At 39.6% G+C, this 20768-nt stretch overlaps 1 protein-coding gene and 1 long non-coding RNA gene across 4 annotated transcripts in view; one reads left to right on the plus strand and one right to left on the minus strand.

The window, feature by feature from the left end:
* Window positions 1-17578, minus strand: part of edil3a (EGF-like repeats and discoidin I-like domains 3a) — a 47783-nt gene extending 30205 nt beyond the window's left edge. The window contains exons 1-2 of the mRNA XM_049763754.2: window positions 17266-17578; window positions 1884-2012 (exon numbers count right to left, since the gene is read on the minus strand). Of these exons, the coding sequence (XP_049619711.1) occupies window positions 1884-2012; window positions 17266-17329 (193 nt within the window). The 5' untranslated portion in view covers window positions 17330-17578. The remainder of the gene's footprint in view (window positions 1-1883; window positions 2013-17265) is intronic.
* The window catches only part of LOC137840124 (uncharacterized), a 154227-nt gene that overhangs the window by 62192 nt on the left and 71267 nt on the right, over window positions 1-20768 (plus strand). The gene's annotated exons all lie outside the window — the stretch shown is intronic.

Genomic DNA, 20768 nt, shown 5'->3' on the forward strand with positions numbered 1-20768 from the left:
TCTAATTTGAATCCCATTTGTAAAAACTTCAAAGTCATGTCCATAAATGAGTCCCAAAATTTAAATGATGCTCGTCCAGTACAGCTCATTTGGGAAACTCGGGAGCTTCTGGTTATTTTTCTCGTCCACGTGTGACACTTTTATAGCAGAGCTTCATAAAGCAGCTCTAACAAGCGGGATGTGCTATGCACGCATTAAGGATAATGTTCAAAGGTGTGAAATTGGATTTAGCTCTGACAGAGCAATAAAGCAAATGCAGTAAAAGGCGGAAGATAGTGTGTTAAAGTTCAAATCCACAACCGCTTTTAAAACGCGGGATTTGCGTTTGGTTTAATATTTAACTACTGCTAATGCTTCCAAGACGTATTCATAGCCTGACGAAATATACAAGCCCGTTAAAGAAAAGACTGTTCCATGCAGATACACTAGCGGCTGAACCAATTAGTTGACTTTACTCTACAATGACGTTTATAGCTTGAGGTTGATTATGCGGCAATCACTTTTTAGCAACAACACGGACGCTTTGCTGAATTCAACAGGTGCTCGTGCTCGACATGTCCCCAAAAAAATGATCGAGTGTATAGTTGATTTAAAATGTTGAGCAGATTCTCCCAAAATCATTTATATACCGTAATTTCCGGACTATAAGCCGCGACTTTTTTCCAAAGTTTGGAATCCTGCGGCTTATAGTCAGGTGCGGCTTATATAAGATTTTTTTCGTGATTTTTGTGATGACTTGATCACTTTTATACACTCGTAAAAAGGCTGTGGACCACTGTTGTGCGGTATCTTGAAGAAAAAAAACAACAACAAAAATACTATTTTGAAACACTACTATGGCTGCTGCTTATTCTGTCTGTGTTGCTTGTGACTATTATGAGCTTTAGTAGGAATGCACGCTAGGTGACCTGCGTCAAAGGGCTCTAAACCCTTTCTCTTAGAGATTACACAAAGCATTGGCGCTGTTTGGACCATCTGCATTGTATTAAAACCCAATCAATCAGCATTTAAATTCAATTCTTCTGACATTTTGCTCACCAAAAACAAGTTGTAATGAATGTGAACTTTTAATGCATTTTATTCAGAAGGTTACTTTGAACCCTGAGGCTTAAATGGAGGCGAGGCGTATTTATGGATTTTTACGGCTTTATGTGTCTTTCTTTGTAAAAAAAAAACTCATGTGCACGTGCGGCTTATAGTCCGGTGCGGCTTATGTAAGAAAAAAACTAAAATATCCCTGAATTTTAGCTGGTGCGGTTTATAGTCTGGTGCGGTTTATAGTCCGGAAATTACGGTACATATCAGATGAATCTCAATCTGGGAAACTTGTCTGTCTTTTCTTTTTTTAAGTCAGATAGTTTCCCTCAGCATTAAGTTAGACGACCAAGTAGCAATTATTTATGTCTGTTTATCATTTAATTGCCATAGAGCTGTAGATTTGATTGTCTCTCCAGATGAAGTATTGTCACTCTCTCGCTCACTCATTTTCTCCCATTGAACTGTAATGACTGCGAGGAAAATTGACAGCCATTAGTGCATTCAGCCCGTTTCGAATCAGCTTCCCGCAACCCTGAGGGCTTAAAAGAAAACAATAACTGAATGATGATGAGAACGCTTGCCAGCGCCACACTGTTTTGGCTGGAGACAAATACAATACCGTGATACTGATATGTTGACTTTACCCGATTCCCTTTTGTGGGGATATGTCTTTTAATCAAAACATGACGACAACTTATTTGATATGAGTTTTTTTCTACGATCATTAAAGATCGGGGTGGAATAATTGAGAGCTTGCTAATTGACATGTTAGATATTTACTCAGTCAAATCAAACCCATTGACTTGATGGAAGGACCAGTTGATGATTTTTTTTTTTCAACTTACTGTGTTGGCAGTGAACCCCACTGAAGCCTGGTGGACACTTGCAGACATATCCAATGAAGGTGTCCCCCCTGTAGGTCTCACTCATCTCACATGCCCCTCTGTTGTGGCAAGGGTTTGGGTGGCAAGGCCCTACATGCAAAAAAAAAATAAAAAAAAAATGGTGCAATTAATCAAAGACCATTTCAGGATCAACCTAAAATTCACTAAAACCTTTTACATGTAAACTTAATTTAACCTTCTCTAAAACTTTGAACTACCGTATTTTCCGCACTATAAGGCGCACCGGATTATAAGGCGCACTGTCGGCTTTTGAGAAAATTGGACGTTTTTAGATGCGCCTTATAGTGCGGAAAATACGGTAACTAAATTATAAGTAAAACATCTAAAAGCAAAAGACATTACGAATGCGTGCAGAATTGTGTGTTGAGTGTGTGTCACATCCACATTTTTCAAAGAATTAATTACTGCAAAAGCATGTCATAAAACAACAGCGTGCTGTTCCACATTTCGCACCACCATTGTTTCAATTCAGCGTTTTCGATGTCGAGAACGCTCGGTAGCTCTTAATCATCTGTGCTTTGGAGAGCTGGAAAGAATGGAAACATGGAAAGCTAAAGATGATTAACAACTCGAGCTGAGACTGATAATTAATATTTAACACCCCCTCCTTCCTCTTATCGCTAATGGTGATGATCAAGACATTGAGACTTTTACAACTTATTGAAAGCGGAGCATATGACACATGAATTAGCTCCGAGCTACTTTATATTACAATCCGAGTAAATGTGCAGCATCTGCTTTATGACAAGGTCTTGAGTGAGGGTTATTCCCTTTTATAAATCAATGCGATGCAAATGGCTGACTTATAGTTGAGTGCGTTGGCCAAATTTCAAAAAGAAAAAGCAACTTATTGGTTATAGAACAGAAGAATCAAAATCATGTAATACAAAAATATGCTCAGAACTATAAGGTAGACGTGCAAACCAATTTAACACAATTAAAAAAAAAAAAATCTGTTCATCAAATACTGTCCAAATCGTCAAAAGGAAATACAGAATTTTCATCTGCTTGGCGATGAAGGCATACACGACAGTACCTTGAGGGTTTCCCTTTCAGGATCAGAAAGAAAAAAAAAATAATATGAACCAGTCATTCACGATCCGTCTTCCACCGAAAGAAGAAACCTCAAAACTGCCGTGCCATAAATCCCGTTGACAAACGGCCGTCACATTTTGATTGTCATGTAAACAACTCCGAGATGCCGTGCAGGTTTTGCTCAAAATAAATACAGTCAGTCAGGGGGAAAAAATAAATACAATTTAACATCACAAATAAGCAGATTATTGTTCTCCTTTGGGAATTAGCTGTTGAATAATAATTCCAAACAAGGTAATCCCATCCAAGTGGTTCCATTTCCAAGTGTTACTAATAATGAGAGTGGCAGCAAATCAGCTGTGTAAGAGCCATCACGGAGGCTCGCTCGGCCTGCCGAGGGAGTCTGCTTGACAGCTTTCTGCCATGTTTTGACGTGACGATCTATAGCGGCACCAAAGCGTGCTGACACCTCGCTAATGGAGAATGCATAAAGCAGAAAAAAATAGGAAAGGGGTGGGAGGGGACATTGGTGTCCGTCAGTCTGTCCGTCTGATAGATGCTCTGAATGGCAAAGATGTCTTTTAGGGTTTTAAAGAGAAAACCAATAGGAAAGATAGTAAATAGCAACAATGATTGATCTGCTGACACTTTGATTTATGGAAGTGGATGGCAACATGAGCCGGAAAATGTAATAATAAAAATGATAAAAAGACTGGATTGAAGTCCTTTCTATTTTTTTACTCATGGAAATGTAAAGGCGTAGACATCTCGACATCAAGAATATTTGGGGTCTATTTGAGCCACGGCTGTAATCTGGATCACAGAAAAGAAATGATACCTTCAAGTCACTTCGAGCCAGCATGAAAAGGGTCTCGCCCCAAAATATCCGAAAACGTATTTCCGACCGTTCCTCAGACTGTTGTGACAACAAAACCTTCACCAATTTTCCATAATTGAAAAAACATACAAGCTCACTTCTAATTTACTGCCTTGTCCAAGAATGACAACCAGCCGACATGACATATTTTGCATTTGTGGTTTATAATTTGTGTTATTTTTGTTACGCTCTAAAATGGTTTGCATATTTTCAACACCAAATGCCACCCTAAATAAAGACTTGGCTCACCAAGTACCACCACTCTAGGCAACATTACAGCGGTATAGCAGGCCTAAGTGTTCATCAAAAACGAAGCAGAGGCACTGTAAAAATATTATCGTTACCCACTGCAACTTATTTAATTTGAACATTTACATTTCTCTTATACTCTACTTGAATAATAAAAGTTAACTCAGTGATTAGTCACCGATACCCATACCCGATACCCGTAAGTACCAAAGCCACTCATACTTCTGATTTAAAAAAATAAATACAAAAAAACATATCCTAGTATAGCATCGTAACCACGGATCATGTATGTCGTCTCGCAACATCTCCACAGGAAGTCAGTAATCTTTTCCCTCACTGCTCCATGTTCCTTGTGTGATGATGGACCATGTGATGCATGTCTGAAGGAAAACGGAGGCAGCTTTCCTGTTTGAATGTCAACTACTCCAGCCATCGCGCGCCCTATGATTGATGTGACTTGGCGCACGGTCCAGCGAGAGCGTTGTGATTTTTTTCCACGTCTGAAAAGAGAGTTCAATCAATCAGGCGCCAGAACATGTCTGGTGGTTTAATGCAGAAAAATAATATTTGTTTCCTTTCGGAGATATGCCACCAGACGCTTTCAGGTTTAAACAATGGGTTAGGTGCTCGTAAATCTTCGCTGACAGGTGTCGGGCTCATTTCTAAAAACTGCCTAATACAATCACACTATAGCGATTACAATACAGACATTCAAGGTGAACTACTGTAATTTCCAGACTATAAGCCGCACCTGAATATAAGGCGCACCAGCTAAAATGAGGAAAACTCCTCTTTTGTTCATCTATAAACCGCCCTGGACTATAAGCCTCAGGTGTTTTAAATGCAACATCCTCATTTCTATGTATTACCAAAACAAATACTCTTACGATATCACAAAAATTATGAAAAATCCATAGATAAGCCGCACTGGACTATAAGCCACAGAGTTCCAAGCTTGTGCAAAAAATAGCGTTTTATAATCTGAAAATTACGGTATATGTTCTGATAGTATATCTTGACATCCAGTATATTAAAATATTGACCGATATTGTCATATCATTTTTTTCTCATCCCTAACTTAAGACTTGGTGTAAAATTCCCCAACAGCTTCTCTGATAACTATATTCCGTTACTAAATTATGTTTCCTCCAACTGTACATCATTATGGTGGGTCACAGAACGGTCAGACAAAATATTACCCACTGGATGGCTGATTTTTCCTGATCCCGGTGAAATATAGGTCAAGTTATGGATTCAGCGAGAGGAGCAAATACACCAGCAGCGGTTTTAATTTAATGCTTGGCAAACAAGCACGTCTCACACGGCTTCGATTTAACCGACCGTAACCGGCGTCTTGAAAAAACGACACTTACATCGTCGGATCAGCTCTGGTTCCATAGTGCCGACACATCGACCGCATTGTTGTACGATAAACGTAACAAACATGTTTCACGGGCCTTGGGAGACATCGGCCTGGTCTCAGTCAAATGCGACATAGCCTAAATGTGTCAAACCTGGTTTAAATCCGCCTTTCTGTACAGTTTCGGTTCACAAGCTCAGTGAACCCATCCTTGACCTCCACCGATCAACGTTGGCACCGAAGCACCGAAATGACATCAGTACTCCCAGCAGGGGGCTGCAAAGTGCTCAAGCCGCGAGCGTCTCCCATTTTGTCATTTCAGCCCATCAACGTTTGACAAAGTCAGACAAATGCACTTAAGAGTTGATCGGATTAAGATGCACGAAAAGGCAAAAACGGCTCGGAATATGTCAAAGCGTAATAAAAGCCGTGGGTCACGTTGAAGATCGGCATCTTTCTCCGAGTCTTGTCAGAGACAAAATGTCACCGAAATGTCACAGCCACCACCCTTAAAGGTCTCTTCAAAACAAGGTGTGTTTTTTTCCCTTTGATTCTGATCGTACATGAATTATCATGGATTTTTTTTTTTCCGAATAATCAGAGTCTCTTGAGTAAAGTTTAAATTGATTACATTTCTAGTCAGAAAGTTTTCAAGTCTTTGTCAAAGAGCAATTAAATGTGAGTTCGGAACTTCTTGTAACAAAAAACAAGCTGATTTAGTTTTTTTGGGTTTATTCAACACGTATGTAATAACGTACATACTTTTCAGTCAAAGGTAATGCAATATATGTATAAAATAAAATAAGATATTTAAATTGTATTTCACGGAGTGAAATTTGAGTTCTTAGATGGATAAGTAACTAAATGACTTATGCGTGTGTTCTTCTCTGGTTTCTCATTTTTTGTGAGGCGCCAGAGAGCATGTAATAAATGACTGCATTGATACTGAAGAGGTTTTGGAAATTTGAACAGTAGAGCCTCTTGGTACATAATGGAAGACTGGCATCTTTTATAATCAGACGTTATTAACCCAAGATGGGTTTGATAATACCTACCCAGATTTGGTTTCATACAAAACGAGACGGCATTCAGTAATCACATTGAATTTGTGTATTAAACCAACTGTGAATTCAACACAAAAAAGGTGAGGGCCATTTGTTCTCATTGTATTCATGTTCCATATTCAGCAAAGCTATTTTCCCCCCTTTCAAAGTTTTGTAGCTAAATTCAAAGTGGGTCACAGTAGCAAGGAATTTTCTATTTGTAAATTGGCGAGTAGGCATTCGAACATAAAGAAAAGTTGAAATGGAGCCAATTTATCTGATGCGTTGGCTGTTGAAAATAAAATGAAAGGCGATACCATGTTTAGCAGACTTGGCACATTATATTCCCGCTACTGTCAAGTATCAATGCAAATGTGGATTGGATGGATAAAAAGATTTCAGGTACAAAGTGCCTAAGAAAGCTAACAAATATTCTATTGTGACAAATATTCCTTTTACTGAGACAAGAGGACAAGAATATGTAGATTAGATGTAGCTCGACATACAGACGATATGCAAATTGTGTCATGAGCAATGACAAGCTGTGTGGTCTCATGCGTGACTTTCCTCATCATACTGTCCTATTTTCTCTTCAAGTCCAGTTCCAGGTCAGCGGTCGCGAGTCACACCTAATTTGGGTCGATATGAAGTCGGATAATTGTTTCTCCGGCTGTTCTTCTCATTCTGTCTGTCATGTCAAACGTGGAAACCTTTAGCCAGTGCGTGTCGTATTGAATGCTATTAGACTAATAAGGAACAAACAAGATGATCCTTTTCGATATTTTTGCCATTACTTTGGATTTCAAAATAGTTCCAAATGAGATCATTATATTCAACAGTGATGCTTTGCCATACAAGTCACCCGACTCAGTTTAGATATTCGTGCTCCGTGAGGACTCGGCACACTTCACAGCGGAGAGTAAACAAAACTTCAAAAAAGAGGCTTCAAGCTGTTTCAAGCAACACTCAATATTTGTCAAACTAATTGTAAAACTAAAGAGAATTACTGATTGTGGGTGTTTTTTTTTCTTTTATGTCCACTAGCTTAATGCTAACACATAATTGAATTGCCAGGGTAGCATATAGCATCTACCGTATTTTCCGGACTATAAGGCGCACCTAAGAACCTCAGATTTTCTCAAAAGCCGACAGTGCGCCTTATAGTCCAGTGCGCCTTATATATGGACCAATTTCTGGCCCGCGGGCCAAATGTGTTGTGTGATATTAACATTATCGATATATTGTTATTGTTTTCACTATTTCAAGTTATTATATTGTGACTGCATTAGTGCGCCTTATAGTCCGGTGCGCCTTATATATGGACAAAGTTTTAAAATGGGCCATTCATTGAAGGTGCGCCTTATAGTCCGGCGCGCCTTATAGTCCGAAAAATACGGTATGTGTTATTATGCTTTAAATTATACATATTTGAACACTAACAGAGGTGCAACACACGTAGACCGACAATATGGTGATATTCACGTTATCATTATCCTATCCTATCTACAATTCAATCGAAAGGAAGCGTCAAAGAATATTGCTACACTATGATTGGCACTATAAAGAAGGAAGGATGAAGCTCAGCCGAGACTTACAAACTCACTGTAAAACACTGTTGTGCATGCCCACAAGACACAAATCAATGGAAATCATGTTATCAAGCATAAAAATCCCCCCACCTGCTGAAGTTGGTTCCTCGCCATCTGCTGCTACGGATGGTGAGAGGAGAGGAAGATGGAAAATCCAGCATCTCAGCTATGTTGCACTATGCACTAATCTGACTACTACTGAGCCAACATTAATTACAATATGTACTCACATATGGGTAGTAACAGTTTGCATGCAATCGGAGAACGTGCATACTTTAAAAAGGACACACCTGGTTCCCACGTTCAAAATCCTGCCAAATTTTTCCATGCCCCACTTTGCACTAAGCAATTATCCCATGTCCTGGTTGGAGGCCTTGGACTAATATGTACCCATCATTCTGGACCAATGTCAGATTAACCCCTGTGGCACATGAGCTCGCTCCAAAGCTGTACCCGCCGACTTGCTCGGCACCACTCCAGCCCAGTGGTTGAGATTTGGCTCATCGACAATCATTACCGCAGTCCTCTATCTCCATCATCGCTCATAAAATTGCTCCGAAATGGGCCAGACAACTGGACGCTCGTGAAAAAACAAGGAGTCTGACAAATGGGATGACAGATCAGTGGTGGGGTGACGAATCAAAACACACACAAAAAAAAAAAAAAAACCTTACATATGTCTGGATTAAACTGGTAAATATTAGTGTGGTTTTCTCTCTGACATTCCTGCTCGGCTCTTTCCACAGGGGTCAAGAGGCCATGCACACAAACACACACAACCTTGCGCAGCTACTGTTTGTGAAGATAAAACCAACATAATTGCACCTCGGAGTGCAAATGAGTTATATACAGTAAATGGAAAGACGGAGGAAAGATAAATACATGTTTGCTTCATCCCTTTTACCGACTAATAAAAGTGGTGAATCACAAGGATGCATTGTATTCCACACAGCGGACCCATTATCTGCTTTGAAATCTTGATTTTATTTTTTTTTTTCCATGAGGAGTGCATTGCATGACTTATTTTACAATACTCAACCTCATACGGTAGATAAAAAGTCCTGGAGATACATTCGGGGATGGCATTTGAAAACAAAAATGCATGAAATGAAATAACCCAACGTGACAATATTTATTTCTGGCATTTCTAACCTCCTTTTCACCAAAATAACCCTTACGCAGATTTACCGGTTCATACCTTTCAGACTCTGCATTTAGAGAGGAGAAAAAAAAAAATACAACGGCCTCAGCAAATTGTCTCAGCCTTGATAAATCATAGAGTTGAATTGCATCTATTCCTCTCAGTATTTCAAATGCATAAAATGAACTGCGCTGAAACGGTGTCCATTTGGCAGGCAGGATTCTGGGTGAGCTTAGTTAGTTGGCAGATGAGCTTTTATCGTACCCAAAGCTACAGTTGATCGAGTGAGGGTTACAAATGGCTCAATTGTGCGAACCTTGCCAACATACGTTGTGCTTAATAAATAAATGAAACAAAGAAAGAGACCAACGACTTCAACGAGCGGAGGGGATCCATTTTCAAGCACGAGACGAGTCCATCCTGGGACATATTGGTTTTATCTGACTGATAGCCAGAAGGCAGGAACAACATCCGTAATCTAAATGGGACCAGCCAGTCCGTCCAACATGGCGCTGATACTACGTTTTCCAATGTGTTTCGTGGAGATAGGAAGGTCTGTGTGCAGGGAACATGATACAGAATGCTACATTTGCATGTCATCAGTGACGAAGATGTTAAAAAGGAAAAAATATATAGACACTTGTTGCGTCAAGGGTTTGGGTTTTTTTAGGGGCTCGGGTGAAACTGCAGTGGAACTTTAGAATATATAGCAAAACAATCGTCACCGTAGGGAATAACTCATCATGAGTCTGATAATCACCTTGATAAACTATATGATCGTTACAGGCATATAAAAAGCTAAAATGCTTAACTACCAAACAACGTAAGAAGAAAATATCCAGCGTTAGAAAAAAAGACATGAAAAATAAAATGTGCGGTGAGAAAAAGTAAGAAGTCAAGTCATATCACAGAGGTGCAAAGATTAATCGCTAAATTAGCAATTATTTGTTATTAATATAATATATATCATATAATATTTGATTAATCATTAAGTCTGTATATTTGTCCAGATCCTCAGAATTTTACTATTTTCAGATTTTTACAAGCACATTCATTATCTTTCTGTTGAATCAAAGTAAAACAGCAGATTTTATTTTATTATTATTGAGTTATATTATTATTATTATTATTTTATTTTATATATTTTCCTCTTGTTTGGACAGAAGCGACGAACCCATCCCTGATGACAGGATTTGACTGACTTTGATGTCCAAAGACGCTATAAAGCTCATGACTTGCACCTTCATGGCAAGTTACCACACGGCCATGTCAAAAACAATCCGGCTAATGGATCGTAGCCGTATTGAGACGACTGACAGTCGGCTGTCACTGCTAATGCTGGCAGCCTCGACAGCACTCACTGGGGCAGACAAATCCTGTTTGTGTCTGTCAAGTCCAAGTCGTTCTTGTCTTGAATCTAAAGCAGTCAAACTTTTTCACTAAATTCTTCACGGCATGGGAGCCCAATAAGGGAGTATGTCAAAGTATGCCTTTTACCAAATCCCCCAAAAATCGAATCTAGTTTGAAGCATTATCGCTGCGTGTAAATTCAATTTCAAGTCTTTTTCTTGCAAGCAAAAAAATCTGCCAAATGACGGCTCCTATTACAAAAAACATAATTAGGATGCTTTTATTTCAAGTCTCACTGTATTTAGAAATGAAGCAATTATGTGTAATCATCTAAATTAAGTCTCTATATAATTACTGGATCAAGTTTCACTTTGACATGTCTGAATTTTTTTTTCATTTGCAATAATTCCACCTACATAAATTAAAGGCAGCGCCGGGCGGTGTTAGATGGAAAATAACAACGGTCGTTTTAAAAAACTCAATAGCATCTATTGATTGTGGCGACATAGTTAAGCATCTGCTTGTACTCTAACGTCTGTAATGTTACTCAGGCACAGACTAATTTAATTGGCCTGCATGATTGATTCAACGTTTTTTCTATACAATTTATTTTTATTTATATGCATATTTACAAATAGACTTGTTTTCATTAAATTGATAGGTTGCTTTTAATCATTTACCGTATTTTCCGCACTATAAGGCGCACTGGATTATAAGGCTCACCTTCAATGATTGGCCCATTTTAAAACTTCGTCCATATATAAGATATATACATTTGGCCCGCGGGGTGGACTTTGGACACGCCTGCTGTAGTGGCTCAATATTGATCCATATATAAGGCACACCTGATTATAAGGCGCACTGTCGTCTTTTGAGAAGATTGGAGGTTCTTAGGTGCGCCTTATAGTGCGGAAAATACGGTACTAGTTGGAAACGTGTGTCTAAATGAATCTGCATATATTGACAATTTAGTTTAACGTACGGCAACAATTGTCACTTTTGTGTACAGAAGCTACACACACACACACAAATAGTTCAATCCAAAGCAGATGCTCATAGCACATCCATCTCCCACATAATGTCACCCTTCGAGGTGTTTGTAGCATCACGGCAGTGCTTATTAACATTAAATCATCTCGGTTTGGAGTGGGTGGCTGGCTGGCTGCGAAATGACTCACACACACGCACACAAAACAATAGCAACAATAATTAGAAAGACATTGTTGATGCTTCACTAAATAAGTGAATAGAACACACCAGACACCATTTTGAATGTGAATAGCTCATCCGCCCGTGTCAGAAGAGAAGCATTCAAGTGTGAGCTCGGGAATATTTTCAGCTTTTTAGAAAAACTGTCATCCATTTGTTTTTCCCGCCAGTTGACCGATATTGATAGGCACAAATGATTTGAAAGTTCCAGAGCATGCTTGTAAACACTACACGGCATCTATTTGGATCGATGGCACGTATATCTTAAATGAGGCTACATCAAGAATAGACAATTAGAAAACTTGACAACGTGATAACAAATGTCAATAAAACACAATCTCTGATGTTAGTAATTAGAGTTGCATCATTGATCTTCGGGCAACTCAAGCATGTTGCATCTAATACGACAAGATGCAAAATGTTTAAGAAGCGGCAAAATGTAACGAAGCAGTTGGAATATCGAAATGGTGGGAGAGGAACCCAAATATGATTTAAATGTAGCATGTCATAGTTACCTCCTGTTTTGGTCTCAATACATTTTGGTCTCTCATAAAAAGGAACTTTGTGAGGAGCACTTTGATTAAAGGTGAAATGAAGAAAAAGGGTCAAGTTAAAACGCATTTTATGAAAAAGATGAATGAATCATTGATGACAGAGAACACTGTGACCGAGTCAAGTTGAAGATTAAAGACCGCTTAGATGTACCATGTGAAAAAGATGAATGACAGCCAACAATGACTGTCCGCAAATGTATTTGAAACATTTTCGGTGATATGAACTTAGATTGACATGTTTGTTGTCGGTATCAGTCCTTATTAAAAGCGACAAGTGGAGTGAATTTAATAGAAAAATATGCCACATTCAAAAACCTAACAATGATTTCAAATAGAATTGTTAAACAGCAGTGATTTAATTCCCCCCGGTGTTATTTTCCGACGGCAAAACAAGTGAGAACAATATCAATAATTTCCTTTTTGTCATAATATGGCAACTTAAAATAAAGTCTATTTGATCTAACAAATTGTGGCACTGCCTAGTACGAATATTTGGATAATATTGTATCATTTTAGTTTGGGATTTATATTGTAGAAAGACTCATGGTAATCCTAACCCTACCAGTCCAGGTCTTACAATTTCCAGTTATCTGCAACCTTAATAGTTTTTTTTTTTTTTAAATGACTGGAAATATAAATTGATTTGCGCAGCTCCTCTCTCTCCAAAGTGTTGTCGAATTGCAGCTTGTGGCAGGTTCACAACACGTCTCTCTACCTCTAAGCCCCCCAACAACCACCCCCAAAGCTCATTACAGATGCCCTAGTTTGCTCATGAGCCAGGAGAGTCTTTTTAGCCTCATTACAAACTTGGACACCTCCCATCGTTTGTACCTTCCTACCAGACAAGCATGCATTGGAGTTTCCCCAGAAGAACCTTAAAGAGATGGAAGTTCTTCTACAAATGATCAGAAAAAAAAGACGGAAAAAACGGGAAAAAAATGGGCATTTTTTATCCCAAAGACATTTAACAAAATGAGCGACAGAAAATGTGATGGCAGGTTGAGATCTTTTAATACAAGCATTAAACATGTCAATACTCACTATGAACAAAAAGAAATAGAATTTATTTCAACCAAAGATCTTTGATTCACGTCAGGAGAAACAAGTTGGCCTGAGCAAGTCCTGCCCTGACCTCACTTTGCTACGATGTGTGTTTAATTTAATAGAGCGCAAGTTACCGTGTGCTAGTCCATTTAGCCCTTTTATCTCCGTGTTTAATAATCCCCATGGCTTGTTGGAACCCTTGGCCTTTTACTTGATAATGGAGCGTCATAAGTGGCCATGATGATTATTTTCCTTGATTTTATTTCATTATTTTCCTTGATTTTATTTGAAGTTTTATAAGTTCATTCAAATAACTTTTCAAGTTCACGTCCTCTCTTTTGTCCTTGTAATTATGCAATCCAAGGAAACAAAACATGGTGTTTAAGACTATGCAATGATCTTTTATTTTTGTTGAAAAAGTCAAAATTGTGTAATTATTTATCCAAGGAAACAAAACATGCAGTGCTAAATTCTAGTGAAAAACTTCAAATAAAAAAAAAAAGTCAAAATTCCCCCCAATTTTCCAAGCCAGTGCTCACTCCAATATCTTATTATAGCTGTCCTTCTCAGATCCTAATAAAGTTTTGGGATAAGCACCTCCTCAGCATGTGTCCTTGCACTCTCCAAATCTGTCCCTCTACTGTCCTTCTAATCAGTCAAGCTTGAAATGTGGGCGGCACAAAAAAAAAAAAAAAACCCCAGAGCAGCATGAAGACAAATAGCAGTGTATCCATTAACTTGTCAGCATCACAGACAAATAAAATCTCCTTCAAATCCTAATGGGACTCAAGTCCTGATCAAAAGTGAAGCCACTGACCAATGATGAGGGATGGCATTATGAAGATTGACTCATAAATCCCGATCAAGCATTAAGTACGACTTGTCCTCCGATGGGTGACTTTGACTCCTTTTGATCATCATGGCAAAAGTAACCTTGGCACTGGGGATGACCTCTCTCGACTGATTGAAGACCGTGACTTTTAAAAGTGGAGCAGAGGACATCGCAGAGGTCGGCCACAAACCGTTGTTATTCAAAGTCACCTGGACTACCTTTGCTAGCCTGAATATAATGAGCTTTTAAAAAGATTGCTATCATCTGCGATACATTTAATCCATAAAACAGCTTTTTTTTTTTTTTTTTTTAGTTCATGGTTGCAACTCAAAGTCCAAGACTGGGTGAATTCCCGGTTTTACGGTATCCTAGTTTTGGAATATGCTAAAACTGGCTTAATTGGCTTTTTCCTTTGTCCAATAAGTCGGGTCATTTGGTAATTTTTGGAAGGCTACCATGGCTTGCTTACCAAAAATGCTGCTAGTGGAGACAATTTTGTGCTTACACTACTCCAAGAGTGTCAAACTAATTTTTAATTATTTTTAATAAGAAACATTGAATTGACTCACATGATTTTGCTTTTGCGGGCCACATAAAATAATCTGACGGTCCGGATCTGGCCCCCGGGCCTTGAGTTTGACACCTGTGCACTCCCCTATCATATATACGTGAGCGCCACCCGTCACTCCTCGACAAATTCAGGGTCACGTTTATATACAGCGTTATTGTCGTTTTCATTTGTGATCATCGATTACCGGTATTCCTCACCTTTTCATTTTAAATGTGCCACGTTTTTTTTTTTTTTTTTTGACTGACGAGCTAAAAACCACCAATACATTTACAAATACACGTATACTGAATATCTATTTGCGTATTTCAGTGGAAAGCTTGGATGTCAAACTCTCTTCCCAAAACAGTCCGCATCTGAAACATGCAGCGCTTACAAGAGCAACCATTGCTGAAGCTTACCAGTGGATCATCGTCTAGAAGTGTCAAAAAAATCTCTCCCTCTGATCATCCCGTCAGAATATTTTAGTGGCCCATGCATGATTCTGCTATATTTATAGTACAGTGTGAAAGAAGCATGCTTACCATACAGATGAATTTCCCCTGTGTGTGGTACCCGCTAGCCATCTGTTTTTTTTTTTTTTAGTTTGAAAATGTGAGCAACTAATTCTGCCCATGCACTTAAAAGGCCAATGATCACCAAACATGTCATGCTGTGTTTAACAAGCCTCTATTGGCTAACGGTTGCATAAGCAACACCAACGTCCGACCACAATACTTGTCATGACTCATCAATAACAAACAACATCGCTTTTCCAGATGGCCGTCCATTTGCCTAAGAGACTCTAATTTCAGAGCCATTATGCGAGGACAGAACCCCAAAACAAGATGCATAATATTCATTAAAACAGCTTTTCTAAACAAAGCATCATTGCATTCACGGACCCGGGGGTGGGGTGGGGGGGGTGCAGTCGTGCTCCTAAACAATGCGTGCGACTCGGCACCAGTAACCAAGCAGAGAAAGAGACGTATTGCGATGCTCCTCTAAAACAATGCAGTCTGTTTTACCTGAAGGCGAAGCGCTTCCACCCCATCAATTTGCTCTGGAGGACAAAAACACTCGGTGATATCCTCTAAAGGGTGTTTGCTAGCGTCTGTCTCTCAGAGGACACTTGTCACCTCAAGCAAAGAATAAAGCCTTTGCAGGGTGTCAACAAAGAGAATGCCTAATGAGACCAAGTTCCATGTGGTGGGATTTCTGCTTGGAAGTAACCTCCAGCTGCTCAAGACAGCTTCTGTGTTTTCCTCCCTTTTGGCGTAAGACAACAGTAATTAATTGGGCTGGTATTTTTTTTTTTCTTGAAACAAGTCAACATTCATCAGAAGAGTCGACCGCACGTTTGACACCGAGAGACTCGGGAAGCCTCCGGAACTCGGTCTGTCTAACATGTGTGACTCCCGAGGCGTGCATGTTACTAAATGAGCACAGACACAGAGGCTGTCATGACCCACTTCCATAGAGAGATACGCTTGCTTTCTACAGCAATCCCACAGGTAGGCCTGCCCTGACTCTGACTGAAAAATATTCACTCTGGAAACGCTTACACCATCCTGTCACAACACAACTGGAGGGCAAAGATGGAGGAGGATGTTTCATCTTCAGCTCTACTGTAACCAAGTAGAAAATGCTATTCCTGTAGAAACCGAATGCTGATGAGATGGATGAGCTAAACGGTTGCTACAGGTTAAAAAAATTGGGAAGGAGGCTTAAAGGTAAAGATCATTTTGGGAAAATGCTGGAATGGGAATAATTGCCGATGTGTTCTGCAATAGTCAAGTTGTAATCGTTCAAGAAAGATTTTTTTTTTTTTCTGGGAAAATTGGGAGTGTTGGAAATGTGGAACAAAAGGTGCTCAGATGTTGTAAAAGAGACAATTTAGAACAGGGAAATTTGGAAAAACAAATAGAGAAAATAAGAACAGGGAAATTTGGAAAAACAAAAATATATAAAAAAAAATACAACTTGTGTTGTGAATCTACAACTGTCACGTTTCACTTCAGGTCATTCTAAAAGGGGCTACGATAAAAAGGGTCTTAATATATCATATTTTTCCTGTTTTGTTGTTAGATATAAGTCATGTGATTTTATTGAGCTATCTATTTTTGTTGACCCTGTTTTATGAGATGAATAAAAATCAAATCAACCCAAACCCCGCTCTTCCAGACAATTTAGTTTGAGGGGGAATTAAAAGTGACATCTCTGTGTCTGGTCAGGTTGTTATCCAGTGACACCCAACCCAGCTCGGGATGAGAGTGCATTCCACCTGACATATGCTTTCCAAACGCCCCTCGGCTGAAAAAGAACAACCGCGTTATAGGAGACTCACTTTAAAAATAACCAGTGGTCTGATTCCAATTACGCACGGGTTGCAAACACAACCACCGTATTTTTTTTACGCACAAAAACTGATTCTGTAACAAATATCACTTCATGCGATAACAAGTGGAAAGATTTTCCCCCCCCCCACTTACCCGTCACATGCTGCGGGACAGCGGCGCTCACGCACAGGGCGATGGAGAGGAGGAGCGGTCCCATCCTCTCAGAAGAGACGTGCTTCTTCGTGAGAGATGGAAGAGAAGGATGGGGAGGGGAATCACGACGAGATCAATTCAAAGTTGTCCTTCCGTCACCCCCAGGAGAACAGTAGAGCGGAAAAAATATGTCCTGTGTGATAAAGTCCTCCTCTGTGCTGGAGCAGAGTGGTTGCGAGGTTGCTTGGTGCTGCTTGGCCCGTTACTACCGCAGTGAGTGGAGACAGAGGTGCGCGTACTTGCGCGCAACTCACCAAGAGCACTGTCAAGTTAGCTGGTGTACTGTGATAAAGCATTTCCGGTTTGGCCCTACAAAATAAATTCAAGAAACGTGGTCACAGCAATGGCATATTTGGTTGAGATTCTGGATATCTTTTAGAAGTACTATGGCGTATTTGGGTTATTTGTTGTGGGTTATTGTAGATTTTTGAAGATCAGGTTAGACACTAAAATATTACCAAAGGAAGAAAATATTCAAATGGACTATTTATGGATTTATTTATTTGGTTGATATTCTGAATATCTTTTAGAAGTACTATGGCGTATTTGGTTTATTTTTTGTGGCTCATTCTAGATTTTTGAAGATCAGGTTAGACACTAAAATATTACCAAAGGAAGAAAATATTCAAATGGACTATTCATGGATATATTTATTTGGTTGTTTGTCCCTTTATTTTTGTCAGTAGTCAAGAAAAAGTTCATTTGTCCAGCACATCTATACTATTCTACAGTATATTTCGTTTTTACAAATTATTAAAGACAGCATTTTTGTTTATTTGAATACTAATTTAATATTAGAGGTCCTTTAAAGTCACCCATCCTATGTATTTACAACATACAGCTTTAGGTTCCAATTCTGTGGTTTCATTTTTTTTTCTATCGTTCAGAACCTCCTGCAACACTAAAACAAACATGGCATCACCCGTTTTATTATTTGTATGCAGTGAACGGCGTCCATGTAATTATAGGAGAATTCAGATCGTGCTCCAATGTTCAGTCCAACAGTATCATGTCAACATTTTCAAGGAGCGCAGTGAGCTCGGATTCCATCCATGTTGAGATGTTCCTCCCTTTGCTATCATCTCATCGGTCTGTTGCATCCTTCCATGTGTGTGCAGTCTATACATCACAGCAAGACCAAACAGCAGCTCTGTAACTCCCAGAGGGGAAACATCAGTACAGAAGGGTAAATGTCTCAATGATGGAAACGACTTCTCCACTCTCTCCTGTCGTAAGCTCAAGGAGCCTGGATCATTGGGTTTTTATTTTTCCCTCGAAACCTCCCTCGCTTACTCTAAAGTTAGCACCCCAATCATCCACGTTGACTTATTTGCTACCTGTCATGTCGCTGCAAACTGGATAGCAGTCATACAATATTTAGGATTTTATCGTGTAGTTTACTCTATAAAATTCCAATAATGTTCAGAATTACATGGAAGGGGTGTATTTATTTATTTAGTTGTCTGCTTTGGATTTATTTTTTAAATACGTCTTAAGCTTTCATTACAATTTTCCTTTGTTTCTTCACGGGCCATTGTAATAATGTAGAACCAGGGGTTAAATGATTTTACACTTTAGCCGTTCGAAATTTACAAGGCCATTAACCTGCAGCGGGTACTGTAATTAAAGTTTAGATCATGCACAGTAATTACCGAGATAATTTGCATGTATTTATTATGATTCATTTTCTGTCCGATGTATTATTTACACTAAGATGAAGACGTCAGGAAAAGTATACGTTGCAAGGCGACACTTAATCATTTTGTGAAATCGGTTAAGTTCAGTGAGACATCCTCCAACTCTTTCTTTTTCCTCATCAGCCAACATTGCATAGTTATCAGCATGACCTTGAGTTCTTCGCAATCTCTGCTTCATGAATCATAAAAGATATGGAGTGTCCTTTTGTTTCATGCAGATATAGACCTCTAACTTTACGCACTTAGTCAAGTCCAATAAATCATCCCACTTGGCCAGTTATGTTCCCCGACACCTTCATGCGATACCGCCGTCTGTCCTTACGATCATATTTTCATATTGCTTTTACAGAAAACAAGATCCGTTACTCTCAGTAATGACAACTTTCCCCAAATAATTTAATGGGATTGGACTCAAGCAATAAAATACTCCTCACTGGATGTTTGACCTTTAACCTGCTTCCACTCTACGCACTGACGATATTCCCTCGGCTAAATCTTTTTTATCTGAAACATTGTTCCCTCCTCTAACTCAACTTTCCTCGCCTTGTTTGCCCTTCGCTGGTTTTTTTTTTTTTTTTTTTTTTGGAGTGGCTGAACTCAGACCACTCAGTCCCGCACAGCTCACATCCATCCTCATTAAGATCCACGGGGACCCGTTTAGGATGACTGGAAAACGCGGTGACCTTCTCATATTTTATTTTTTTTCCCGATTATTTTTTGCCATTGAGATGAAGCGCCATGTTTTCATTGCTTCCAAAGTTGGAGAGTTGACAGGGCGGCTTGCCTGACAAGTAATGCTTCCCCTTTTGAAGGAAACAAAGATTTTATTCTCTCAATCGGGTGGAAAAACACAGAGAGGGGGGCGTCCGTGATGCAGAAAATAGCCTCAAATTAAAATGTGACGAGTAAGCGTTTTGACTGAGTATGTACCATTAGCACAAAGCTTTATTATAGTATGTCACGCCCTGAACATTTCCATAAGCACGAAATTAATGAGGTTAACCTCTTCAAAACAGCCTTTCCATCAGCCCCCCCCCATCTACCACTCACTGGACTTGAAGTCCATAACCACTCCATCTCGCTCTCCAAGTTCTCGTCCCTCCCAATCAGACTTCTAGGCTCGAGTCTTGTGTCTCTCCCTCTCTTTGCACTCTCCACAAAGAGAATCTAACAAAAGCCCAAGGCAGAGAAAATGTGCGCCGCTTCCTTCTGGTGGTGGTGGTGGTGGTGGTGGTGGTGGTGGTGGTGGTGGTGGTGGTGGTGGTGGTGGTGGTGGTGGTGGTGGAAGGAAGGAGCAGGATGGAAACTGAAGACAGAGAGTGTGGGAGGTGGTAAGGAAGGCAAGCGGCACTAAATTAGACGCTCTTGGAGAAAAGACATTGAATTAATTCCAAAGAGAATATTGCATTGTGTCATATTTTCCCCATCAGCACTGGAGTTATATTACCCACTGTAAGCGTCTAGATTTCTCGCTCCTCTCCTCCTCCTCCATCCCAGACCACTGAGCCGGCTGCTTGGCATCAGTAGAGACGTCTCACACTTTCGTCAGCAAACATCTTTGCCGGCCTCTCGTTAAACCATGGCTGGCGGGAATTTCATTTTTGAAAGAAAGCTACGATGACTTTTCATCATCTCGTAGTTTTTTGGAGATATTCAAAAAGGCGTCTTGGTGTTTCAAACCTATTCAACACTTGCCAGAATGTGGTTCGAGGATGCAAGAGTAATACGGTTCCGTGTAACCCATAC

The sequence above is a fragment of the Syngnathus scovelli genome, chromosome 3 (genome assembly GCF_024217435.2).
Source record: "Syngnathus scovelli strain Florida chromosome 3, RoL_Ssco_1.2, whole genome shotgun sequence".
NCBI classification, from domain to species: Eukaryota; Metazoa; Chordata; class Actinopteri; order Syngnathiformes; family Syngnathidae; genus Syngnathus; species Syngnathus scovelli.